General features: G+C 48.6%; 1 protein-coding gene across 2 annotated transcripts in view; it reads left to right on the top strand.

Moving 5' to 3' along the window:
• The window catches only part of SNX19 (sorting nexin 19), a 39,803-nt gene extending 27,557 nt beyond the window's left edge, over window positions 1-12,246 (top strand). For both annotated transcript variants that reach the window (XM_083162884.1, XM_083162886.1), the window contains 5 exons: window positions 89-227; window positions 1,854-2,013; window positions 8,777-8,961; window positions 9,042-9,129; window positions 10,806-12,246. In XM_083162884.1, the coding sequence (XP_083019010.1) occupies window positions 89-227; window positions 1,854-2,013; window positions 8,777-8,961; window positions 9,042-9,129; window positions 10,806-10,869 (636 nt within the window). In that variant the 3' untranslated portion in view covers window positions 10,870-12,246. The remainder of the gene's footprint in view (window positions 1-88; window positions 228-1,853; window positions 2,014-8,776; window positions 8,962-9,041; window positions 9,130-10,805) is intronic.
• The last annotated feature ends 731 nt before the right edge of the window (window positions 12,247-12,977 follow it).

The raw sequence follows: 12,977 nt of genomic DNA, 5'->3' as shown, positions 1-12,977 counted from the left end.
GTAACTGTGGTATTAGAGACTGCGTCAGTGAATCCGGTAGTAGAGTGACTGTATCACCGCCCGCGTCACCTAACCTGCTCCTCTGCAGGTGTCTGAGGTCCTGCCAGTCTGCGGTATGGAATCCTTCATCCAGAAGCAGGAACAGGCACTACAGGACAGCGCGGCGTCTCAGGAAAAGTTACCCAGCAAACGGGCTCGGGTCTCAAGCATCAACCCCCAGGCACCAGGTAGGAAGATATCACCGTTCTGATTTATCAGACATATCAGTGACAGGCCTGAGAGTAATACCATATATGTAAATTTTATTATTATTCCTTATATTTATATGGTCGTAATGTCAGCATTCAGCGTTTCCACACATGTGAAATGTAGACTTGAATAGAATTTTGGCAAAAGGTTCCTGGTGGCCTTGTGGTGATTTAACTGGTATGGCATGTTAGGAGGATCCTGGAATGCTTCCATAAGTGAGTATCTCTAACCACTAACCTTCTCCCTCGTGCCTAACCATAACCTCCCATCCCACAGCCTAACCATAACCTCCCATCCCACAGCCTAACCATAACCTCCCATCCCACAGCCTAACCCTTCTCCCTAGTGCCTAACCATAACCTCCCATCCCACAGCCTAACCATAACCTCCCATCCCACAGCCTAACCCTTCTCCCTAGTGCCTAACCATAACCTCCTATCCCACAGCCTAACCCTCCTCCATAGTGCCTAACCCTAACCTCCCATCCCACAGCCTAACCCTCCTCCCTAGTGCCTAATCCTCTTCCCATCCCACAGCCTAACCCTTCTCCCTAGTGCCTAACCATAACCTCCTATCCCACAGCCTAACCCTCCTCCATAGTGCCTAACCCTAACCTCCCATCCCACAGCCTAACCCTCCTCCCTAGTGCCTAATCCTCCTCCCATCCCACAGCCTAACCATAACCTCCCATCCCACAGCCTAACCCTTCTCCCTAGTGCCTAACCATAACCTCCTATCCCACAGCCTAACCCTCCTCCATAGTGCCTAACCCTAACCTCCCATCCCACAGCCTAACCCTCCTCCCTAGTGCCTAATCCTCTTCCCATCCCACAGCCTAACCCTTCTCCCTAGTGCCTAACCATAACCTCCTATCCCACAGCCTAACCCTCCTCCATAGTGCCTAACCCTAACCTCCCATCCCACAGCCTAACCCTCCTCCCTAGTGCCTAATCCTCCTCCCATCCCACAGCCTAACCATAACCTCCCATCCCACAGCCTAACCCTTCTGCCTAGTGCCTAACCATAACCTCCTATCCCACAGCCTAACCCTCCTCCATAGTGCCTAACCCTAACCTCCCATCCCACAGCCTAACCCTCCTCCCTAGTGCCTAATCCTCCTCCCATCCCACAGCCTAACCCTCCTCCCTGGTGCATAACCCTCCTTACTAGTGCCTAACCCTAACCTCCCATCTCACAGCCTAATCTCCCATCCCACAGCCTGACCCCTAGTGCCTAACCTTTCATCCAACAGCCGAACCCCTCTTCTCATGCCTAGCCCAAACCTATGTTAAAAAAATAGTAAATGAAGATATTATGGGCAGATGTACTAATCCTTAGAGAGAGATAAAAGTGGAAACAAATGTAAATAAACTACCAACCAACCAGCTCCTGTCACTTTTCAGAACTGATTGGCTGGTAATTTATCTATGTCCAAGCTTAGTACATCCCCCCCATGTGTGCATCCCTTCTGAACTACAGGACTATTGATCTAGTGGTCGGCACAAGTTCTCAATGCATCAGTGTTTGGCCATGTCGGAGTGTTGTTGGCGAATGCAGTGGGGTGACAGACCATTGTATAACACTTGTCCCTTTTGCTGAAACAGGTCTGGGCGGTGGTCCAGCTGCCAAGACAGGTCTGGGTGGAGGTCCTTCTGCCGTGGCACTGGAGGTGCTGTGGTTGGCGATGAGGGAACAGTGGAGCTGGCTATGTACAGATAACATGCAGAAAGTCACCCACCTCCTGTGTGGCAGCCTCATCCAGAGGTGAGATCTCTTCCCATTGGCTGGATGGAGTAATCAGAGAAACGTCACCACAGTAATCTCAATTTAATTTTATAGAGACGCTGGGTACACATTAGGCAAACAAGTTGAGTAGCCCTGGGTCATTGGGTCATTTCCTGTATCTCTATGTCTCTCTGTTCTCAGTGTCCATCTTTTTCTGTGTTGCCATGTTAACATGAGATACAGACCACATTGTGCTAGAAGCACACAGGCAGAAAAGAGGAACTGCAGGGGCTGTGACCAGTGCAGCCTGCAAGGATTAACACTATATTATTTGGGAGGTATTCTCTCTGCACCAGTGCTGTGTGTGTGTGTGTGTGTGTGTGTGTGTGTGTGTGTATATTCTGTGCTCAGGTTACAGGGTCTCCCAGTGACGTGCGGTGAGGTCAGTGACTGGTGAGGCACTGGCTAGTATCAGAACCAGATTTACACACAAACACACATACAGTATAGACCGGATAGGTTTACCATTTAATTGAACAATAACGCAAAATAGACCAGGTCCAGCCTGGCGAGTTTGACAGAACCATGAACAGTTCAGTGAGATGTGTCTTGAAAAGTAAAAAAAAAATGCATAGGGTCCCCCCTCCTGAGCATAACCAGCCCCGGGCTCATCGAGCCAGTCCTGGTTTCCCAAATGGGGGGGGGGGAAATTGTGGGGTTCCCCCATATTTAAGAAACCAGCACCAGGCTCTTAGACCGGTCCTGGTTCCAAAAAAATACAGGGGACAAAAAATTGTGGGTCCCCCATATCTTGGAACCAACACCGGGCTCCAACAGCCAGCAGTGTCATGCCACAGCTGGGGGACACTTTTTATGCAAGGTCCCCCAGCCATAGCATGATCACCCTGGCTGGTCAGCCCTGGACCGGGTACCTGGGGGAGTGGGGACCCCCCCAATAAAGGGGTCCCCCACCCCCAGGCTTCACCCGTCCTGGGCTGAAGCCCGGGGCTGTCCCCGGTGTCCCAGGGCGGTGGACACCGGGCTGATAAAAATAAATGTAAAAGTATTGGGTTCTGCTGTGGAACAACAAATCACAGCAAACCTTCCCCTGTATGCAGGAACTTGGGGAACCACAAGTCCCAGCATACAGGGCAATAATGGGCCCGCTGGGACTTAAAGTTCCACAGCAGAACCAATACATCAATAAAAACATACACACCGTGTAAAGTAAATTTTTATTAACACAGCAGTCTTCACCTGGTGGGTGGCAGCCAATAAGCTCTTCTGCGTGGCTGCCACTGTGCCAGGGCTTCCGGGGTCTTCACCTGGCGGGCGGCAGCCAATAAGCTCTTTTGCGTGGCTGCCGCCGTGCCAGGGCTTCCGGTGTCTTCACCTGGCAAGCGGCAGCCAATAAGCTCTTTTGCGTGGCTGCCACTGTGCCAGGGCTTCCGGGGTCTTCACCTGGCAAGCGGCAGCCAATAAGCTCTTTTGCGTGGCTGCCACTGTGCCAGGGCTTCCGGGGTCTTCACCTGGCAAGCGGCAGCCAATAAGCTCTTTTGCGTGGCTGCCGCCGTGCCAGGGCTTCCGGTGTCTTCACCTGGCAAGCGGCAGCCAATAAGCTCTTTTGCGTGGCTGCCACTGTGCCAGGGCTTCCGGGGTCTTCACCTGGCGGGCAGCAGCCAATAAGCTCTTTTGCGTGGCTGCTGCCATGCCAGGGCTTCCAGCATCTTCATCTGGTGGGCAGCAGCCTTCTTTCTTCGGGAGCTCTTCTCTGCTCCATTCCTGCTGGCAGACTGGCTGCTGCTGGCTCACGCTGGCTCTAAAAAAAACTGTGAGGGGGCGGAGCCAAGACAAGCAGCACTGTGATTGGCTCCCGGCGGCCATCTTTAAATTTCAAATATGAAACCAGAGACGCCGCTGCCGCTTCTATGCCCTAATATATAAATAGTAATTAGCGTTACCCTTGCACTACAAGTCCCAGCAACTGACTAATCATGCTGGGACTTGTAGTGCAAGTATAACTAATTACTATCTATATTGCACAGCATGTCTCCCTGCCTTGGCTCTTCCCCGCATCACATGCGGGGAAGAGAACTGAAAGCTCCCCCTGCCCTGCCCCGACAGGGACCACGGGCAGCCGGAGAGGGAAGCTAGGTAGCTGGGCTGCGGGGGGGTTGGGCAGAGCGGGGGGCAGCAGCCGGCCTGGTGCAGGTGCGTGGATAAGGCACCCGCCACTAACACGGCGCCGATTACTGCTGCAGCCCCCGCTGTCTCCGATGTGCGCTAAAGCAGTCACGCGGCACCCGGGGCAGAGGGGGTGGGGGAACAGCTTGGTGCAGGTGGGTAGATGAGATACCCTCCGCATCCGCCCCGCAGTTTAACGCTACAGCCCCCGCTGTCGCCGATGCGCGCTACAGTAGCCGCACCGGGCTGCGGGGGACAGAGCGGGGGGTTACAGATTACAGCTGCAGCCCCGCTGTCTTGGGCATCGGCAGTAGTTGCTACTGCGGATGCCCGCTTCTCCTAGCCGGCACCGCTACTGTCCCTACACCCGCCAGCGCTGCTGCTGCCCGGTTCAGTGTTCCAGACACTGACTGCGCAGCTCATGGGCAGCGGACACAGGCTGTCAGTGAGTGACAGCCTGCTCCGCTGTCCTATCACATCTGTCTCCGTGACAGGGGCATCCGTCCCTGTCATTGAGGCAGAGGAGTAGATGCCGCTTCCATATACAAATTCAATGGGCTTCTCAGCCTCTTTACTCCCTGCGGGTTATGCCCGCCCCCAGCTGCCTGACAGTTTTCAATTGTCAGCGGGAGGCACAGCTCCCGCTGCCGCCCAGCATCCGCACAGTGTCCCACCTCATAACTAATGAAAGAAAAAATCAAATAAGATATTTATAACAACAGCATATGTGTTATTATGTTATAAATATCATCTTTGTATTTTTTTTAATCAGTTATGACACGTGAGGCTCTGCCTCCCCTGACTGCACGTCCCTAGGGTCTCCCTAATTCTCACAGGGCACCACATGTCTATGTACACCTGACATCAGCACATGTGTACCCAGCAGTGTATAAGACAGAGAAAGGAGACCCTGTCTTTAGTGGTTGCAGACACCTTTATATGTACGCAGAAAGGCCAGGCAGACCCTAGCACGGGTGTGGTATGAAAAGCAGACACACAGGGGTAAATTTACTAAAAGAAATTTGTAAAAAAAAATAGGTGTATTTGTATCCAGAAATGCACATATTTTTGACATTTACTATACCGAAAATACGGCAATTCGTATTCGTATTGATGTGCTATCAATAGGAATACGAATTGCCGTATTTTCGGGATAGTAAATGTCAAAAATAAGTGTATTTCTGGATACAAATACACCTATTTTTTACAAATTTCCTTTAGTAAATTTCCCCCACAATGTTGTCATGAATGTTAGGGTGACAGGGAGAATGTGGAGATGTTCTTAATGTAGACATTCACTATGTCTACAATATTGTCATACAGTTTTTATGCTTATTTAACCATAACTCGAATTCCAGCTCTGACTCTAATCCGAACCTTAATCCCAACCCGGAATCCTGATAGAGCCGGACAACTGCTATAATCGCCAAAGGACATATTACCTGTGCCAGACCCATAAGTAACATTCTGGGGAGATAACGGGATGTTAGGTATAATACACATCCGTAATCTCTGTACAACGCTCTGCACACCATATTGGCCTTATCTGGTTGCTGCTGCCGAAATGCTTGTTGGCTAATGCAGTTACAGTAACAGGTGCTAATAAAAATGCTGTGAGTGGAGATAACCTATCACCATATGCAGTACATACATGTATAATACCTAGTTGCTGTCACGTGTTCTGTCACCTTTCCCCCAGCTTACAACCCAGATGCACACATGTAAATGCTGTGTCTGGATCAGCGTTGGTCTATGTCAGTCATAATGGTCCTGGTCAGCAAGCACGGGGAAAAAACAGGTGTTCATTGCTGTAAATTACTGTGAGACCACAAGATGGCGCTGCAGGGCAGCTCATTAATCCGCTGATATTCTGTGCAGACAGCTCTGCATCTCTCATTCTTCTCTGCATTTGATCAATAACTCTGAAATATTAAAGCACAAGTTGTCTCCATCCTCTCTCCCATTAAAGTCAGGTACAATCTTTGTGTCGATGCTGATAGTGATTTCCCTTTATGTTACCATTTATTCGTACAATGTAAATCTCCCTACTGTGCTGTCTGTGCCGGAGATGCATTTATTCTGTTCTCGCCTTGGCTTTCTCTGCATATATGAGAAATGTACTAATATTGTACTTACAGTATATCCAGCGAGTTTGTCTGGCTTGTGTGCAAACCAAGTTCTCTTTGTACAGCGCTTGCGTTTGATTGAAAAAAATATTCTAACAACTGATCTTGGATTTATATAGACTTTTATTAAATATTTACATACACATACCAATATAATATATAGAAAATTCTCTAGAGAATACAAAAAAATATGAGTATTTAAAAAAATATATATGCATATAAATAGGTACAAAAATCAATAAAATGCTCAATTTCGGCAGTAGGAGTTATTTCCATATTACCAATAAGGTGTATATTTACCAGACTTGAAATTTGGGAAGAGGGGTCTCCTTGAATTGGAGTGGAGATTGACAAGTCCTGGGAAAATGCCCAGCGTATATCCTGAATTGACTCAGAAGAATGGCAAAAGGCAGTCTTGGGTATGTGAATACCTGGCTGGACGCTTCGAGATGACTGAGGATCCAAGTTGGAGAGGTTGGTACTGGTCCGGATGAAAGGTGGTCTGGTATATGGTAGCAATGCTGGAACAAGGAGAAGCTCAACCCGTTTCAACGTGTTACCACGTCTTCATCAGGAGCTGGATGCTCCTGATAAAGACGTGGCAACACATGCATATATATTGTTTTACATACTCATTTTTTTATTCTCTAGAGAATTCTCTATATATTTTATTGGTATATGTGTATGTTAATATTTAATAAATGTCTATATAAATCCAACATCGGTACTTGTTTCCTATCTGGGCGCCCAGGTTTTCTACGTACGGCACCGTAATGAAATCTGATCGCATCGCATCGTACACATACACGATATTGAACGATGCGATGCGATCCGATTCGATTTCCCATAGGAAACAATGTTAAATGGCTCAATTTAGCCAAATTATCATAGGAACAATAGTAAATGGGCCAAAAACACCCCTGAACATTGAAATGTCCCCCCAAAAGTAGTTGACGCCACCCCGCCATCAACGTGAACCCGAAGCGTGGCGAGCGCAGCGAGCCCGCGAGGGGCGGCGGTACTCGTCCTCCGACCTTTTCATGCCCTACTATCCACTAGGGCGTGGAGTGAGAATAGAATAGTGTGGCGAGCGCAGCGAGCCACCGAGCCCGAAGCGTGGCGAGGGGACGCGGATACCTTCACAGTTATACGCGTCCCCTCGCGGGCTTCCCAGGTGTCCATGGCGACGCGGACACCTGGGAAGCCCGCGAAGGGACGCGTTTACCTGGGAAGGTATCCGCGTCCCCTCGCGGGGCTCGCTGCGCTCGCCACGCTTCGGGCTCGGTGGCTCGCTGCGCTCGCCACACTATTCTATTCTCACTCCACGCCCTAGTGGATAGTAGGGCATGAAAAGGTCGGAGGACGCGTACCGCCGCCCCTCGCGGGCTCGCTGCGCTCGCCACGCTTCGGGTTCACGTTGATGGCGGGGTGGCGTCAACTACTTTTGGGGGGACATTTCAATGTTCAGGGGTGTTTTTGGCCCATTTACTATTGTTCCTATGATAATTTGGCTAAATTGAGCCATTTAACATTGTTTCCTATGGGAAATCGAATCGGATCGCATCGCATCGTTCAATATCGTGTATGTGTACGATGCGATGCGATCAGATTTCTCTACGGAGAATAGCATGGTGCGCAATTAACTTAGCGGGCGCCCAGATAGGAAACAAGTACCCCAACAACAGTTGAGTATAATATTTTTTCAGTTAAATCCAAGCGCTGTATCTATTTCTTTGTGTTATCTTATTTTGTAGGGAGATTTATACCCTCCCATTACAGCAGCTGTAGTTACAATCGTGGTTCACCCCCCTCTTTTTTTCAAGGTCCCTTTGTAACTTGGTAAAACCCATGCTGCACTTTGGGGTGAGGATAGGGGAGTTACATTTTGGAGTAGTTGTGCCCAAACTGAATCCTAAAATTGTAGTGTGAAAAAAAAGCTGTCATGTGTGGGCTACATGCAGAAGCAGCCAGTATTTACCCTGCATTCAAAACAAATAGGTGAAGAAGTTCTCTACCCCAAAGCCTCAGCAATCGGTCACCACTACAGCATTCTCTGCCGTGTCCTACATGAATACTAGCAAATTGCTCATTGGTTGCTATGGTCCAGCTTACATTTTCCATGTACAGTAATTGCAATTAAGCAGTTGATAATGAAAGGTAAATGTTACAATTCTGCATTCATTCATTATTCATTCTAGCACCCTATACTTCTTTAAATCCATGCACTTCCCCTTTCCTGCCTGGGGTGTCGTGGTCTACTGTGCTGTGTCTAGCACAGTCTGGTCTGTATCTCAATACAGACCTGACTGTGCTAGAAGCACCAAAACAGCCGGCGAGATTATTCATTCTTAAACTTCCTCTAGTTGGCTTTCCCTATCTTCTTCATAAATGTGATAGGAGAATGAGAATACTCCTGTAACATGGAACGTGTTAAATTACACTGTGTTTCTGCTGTGGTGGAGTGTAACGCCTTTATCTGGGCTCTCGTCCAGGTGGCTAGAAGTCCATGTGGCTAATTTCACTTGCATGGAACGCTGGGTCCTATACCTCCGCCTGTTGCAGCAAGCTATTTGGCCTGGTGGTGCCCTGCGAACTCAGCCTCGGCCAGCCCGGACACCGGAACAGAAAAAGGCCTCTCATGATCAGGCCCTGCACAGCCTTATGGGTATTTTACCAGGTGAGTCCTATGAACCGGCATCTGCTACCATTGATATGTGTTTGATATGCACTTACATAACGTGTTCTGGCTGTCTGCAGATCTGGTCCAGGAGACGTTGGGGGTTGAGAAGTGTCAGAGTGTTTGGAATTCTGTTCTGGAGTCACTGCAGCACCCTCAGATTAACAGGTAAATTCCCACTGGGATGCACAATGTCTGGTTATGGGTCATCAGGAAATGTAGTTCGGTCTTCGGGGTATTTTATTACTAGTGATTATAGCGCACACATATTCCGCAGCGCTGTACAGAGAATATTTGAACATTCACATCAATCCCTGCCCCAGTGCAGCTTACAATCTATTTTCGGTACTCTTTACCTAGAACGGCGCCCATCGGGGTGATCGCGGGATCGCGGGCAGTACATAAACGGCCGCGACGCGATGCCCGCGATCACCGCGATTTTCCCATAGGGAACAATGTTAAAAAGCCAGATTGACCGCGATTTTGCATTCAATGCCTCAATGCCCGCGATTTTACCATAGGAATCAATGTTAAATGGGCTACAGAGCCCAAATAGGCTCAATTAACCCTTAAATGTCACCCCAATTTTTTGCCGCCACCCCACGATCCACGCCAACCCGAAGCGTGGCGAGCGCAGCGAGCCCGCGAGGGGCGGCGGTACGCGTCCTCCGACCTTTTCATGCCCTACTATCCACGTCGGCGTGGAGTTGAGAATAGAATAGTGTGGCGAGCGCAGCGAGCCACCGAGCCCGAAGCGTGGCGAGCGGACGCGGATACCTTCACAGTTATACGCGTCCCCTCGCGGACTTCACAGGTGTCCGTGGCGACGCCGACACCTGTGAAGCCCGCGAAGGGACGCGTTTACCTGTGAAGGTATCCGCGTCCCCTCGCGGGGCTCGCTGCGCTCGCCACGCTTCGGGCTCGGTGGCTCGCTGCGCTCGCCACACTATTCTATTCTCAACTCCACGCCGACGTGGATAGTAGGGCATGAAAAGGTCGGAGGACGCGTACCGCCGCCCCTCGCGGGCTCGCTGCGCTCGCCACGCTTCGGGTTGGCGTGGATCGTGGGGTGGCGTAAAAAAATTGGGGTGACATTTAAGGGTTAATTGGGTCTATTTGGGCTCTGTAGCCCATTTAACATTGATTCCTATGGGAAAATCGCGGGCATTGAGGCATTTTACATTAAAATCGCGGTCAATTAGGCTTTTTAACATTGTTCCCTATGGGAAAATCGCGGTCATCGCGGGTACACGATTTTGATGTACCCGCGATGACCGCGATTTTTTACCCCCGACGCCCGCGATTCTGATCGCGGGCGCCGTTCTAGGTAAAGAGTACCCTATTTTCCCTACCACTTGTACACATATACAAACTCCGTACAGTTAGGGCCATGGTGGAATTAGAACCCATGACCTCAGTGCTGTGAGGGGGTATTGCTAAGATTTACACCATCCGTGACGCATTGCTGACAGGAGTATGTTTATAGACACAGGGCCTGATTCTGGTTCGCTTGCAAAAGTGAATTCTCTCTCTAATGGATAAAAATATGATGCACTGCAGGTGGGGCAGATTGATATCTATATTGCAGTATAAAAATAAAGCAGTCAGTATTTACCCTGCACAGAAACAAAATAACTCACCCAAATCTAATTCTGCACATGTTACATCTGCCCCACCTGAAGAGCACATGGTTTTGGCCATTAGTGAGAGAATTTGCTTTTGCAAGTGAACCAGAATCAGGCACACAGTATGTAAACATGTATCATTTAGCTTCTGCTTTCTCAGCTACCTTGTGATTATACCAATGTACAGCAGTATCCTTTCTGTTATCTCTGTGTCCGCAGACATTTGCTGTACTGTATATGGGACATCCTCCTGGAGAGCCTGATCGCCGATCACCCATCCTAGGCGGAGGTCCCACTACTGGTCTCTATAGTTCCAAGCTGTGATGTTAAGGCAGCAGGACTCACAAAGCCGAGTAATGCATTCTGCATCCAGAGCAAATCCTGGCTACACTGGACCCACCCTCCCAGTGAGGACTGAGCGTTACCTGCCATCGGGGGCTCCTGCAGATCTCATGGACGGGAGCCAGGTGTCTATTTCTAGTGTGGTGGTCTCTGTACTTGTAGGCCTGTGTTCCCTGGAGAGAACGTCCAATAACTCATGAGTTGTTGGGGGGGTTTTCTTTTTGGTTTTTAAATTGTACTCAAAAATAGGTGTGATATATTAAGTCGACACCCACAGTTCTACATGCAACTGTTTGACACTGGAAAAAGTCCATCACAAGCAAAAGGATTCCACGAAAAAATTTGACACATGATAAGGTCAACGTTGGCACCTGAGCACGTGGAGCACCAATTAATGTATCACTTTGGGACAGATGCCTTGCTCCGCTGGTTGATAAAGTATGGAAAATGAACCCAAAAACATCATGTCGACCTTGTCATGCGTCAACCATAGCCATGTCAACCTTTTATTTGTGCCGACCTTTTGGATATCCACAAAAACAAACATCACTCACTGATCATATGTATGGTTCAGCTATTTGGTGTCTGGGGGTACTTAGTATGTGCGTAAATGCGCCATAAGTGTAATCTCTGCACACAAACACTTTAGAATTGTATGTATGTACAGATGTGTTTTCTAGAGTCGTGAATTGGTAGCGCAGGCAGCTTTTTTTTTGCTACTTTACACTGGTTTCCACTTCTTACAAAGACACTGAATACAAAAATGCCACATTTTATTCAGCAGAAGCTACTTGTGGAGCCTTTTTGCAAATAAGATGCTATTTAACATAATATTTTCAAAAAAGACACCCGCTTGTGCTCGCATGGAGCTCACGCGGGACATAACTTGTATCGCATGGAGGATATGTGGACAAATCTCTATATTTATATACTGGGCACAATCACAGCAAATATCCACATGGTGAATGTAGTTTTACACCTGATCACAGGGATATAATGACTGGATTATAAATCACGTACTAGCACATATTTATTGAGTGGACATGATAGTTGGGATATGAAGGCACAGGGCCAGTCAGTAGTCATGTGACATGAACGGTGTATAATCGCATTGTTACTCTAGAAAGGCGCTGTAAAACATATCTTATACCTTTTATAGCGCCATGTTCCTGTTGCAGCCTTTGTCCGGATGAGGTGCAGAAAGCTTTTGTGTCTGCATGTTGTTACTATTTTATGGCTGATGTGTTGTATATTGTGTTCTTACTGTTATGTCTGTCTTTACTTATTATGTTAATGAGTAAATTACAGTAATCCCAAATTCTTAGCCTTGTTTCCTTGGTTCCCTCTAGTTCTCCGTAACTATAGCGTTACCGTAACTACACACCGCTACGTATTGGACCACCACCATTGCTGCGCACAGTGGACACGATTCAGCAGATGATGCAGATTGTGTTTCTTGCAGATCTGCACATTGTGACCGCAGTATGGGGAGCGGTGGCTGACCATTGTGGGGGCACGGCAGCTGCGTGACTGACTTTTGAGGGCAAACGCACAATAATGATGCACTTGAAAAATCTTGTGGGCACATTGTGGGGCAGGACCCACCATGAGGGGCAACCTTGGCCTGTGCTGGGTGATCCTGTGCAACCTACCGCTGGATGTTGTAGTTTTGCAAATCCTCACAGAACAGATTCAGGCCCAGTGTCCATAACCTAAGGGTGGATTACAGGTCAGCAAGGCACCATGGCACAAGGGAGATAGTGGAGGCCTGGTGCAAAGTATTTGGCAATCTTATTTTAGTTTGAAAACTAGACATTTGTCTTTGCAGCAGGTTTGATACATTTCCATAGTAGTGATGCATCACCCCCTATACCTGCAGTACAGTACTTCATACAGGCAGCCTGCTATTCCCCAATACTGTACCTGCAGTACTTCCTACAGCCAGCCTACTATTCCCCTATACCTGCAGTACTTCCTACAGCCAGCATACTATTCTCCTATACCTGCAGCTGCAGGCAGCGTGCTATTCCCCTATACCTGCAGTACTTC

Source organism: Crinia signifera, chromosome 19 (assembly GCF_055691185.1).
Source record: "Crinia signifera chromosome 19, ASM5569118v1, whole genome shotgun sequence".
NCBI lineage: Eukaryota > Metazoa > Chordata > Amphibia > Anura > Myobatrachidae > Crinia > Crinia signifera.
This window is presented reverse-complemented; position numbering and strand designations above follow the sequence as displayed.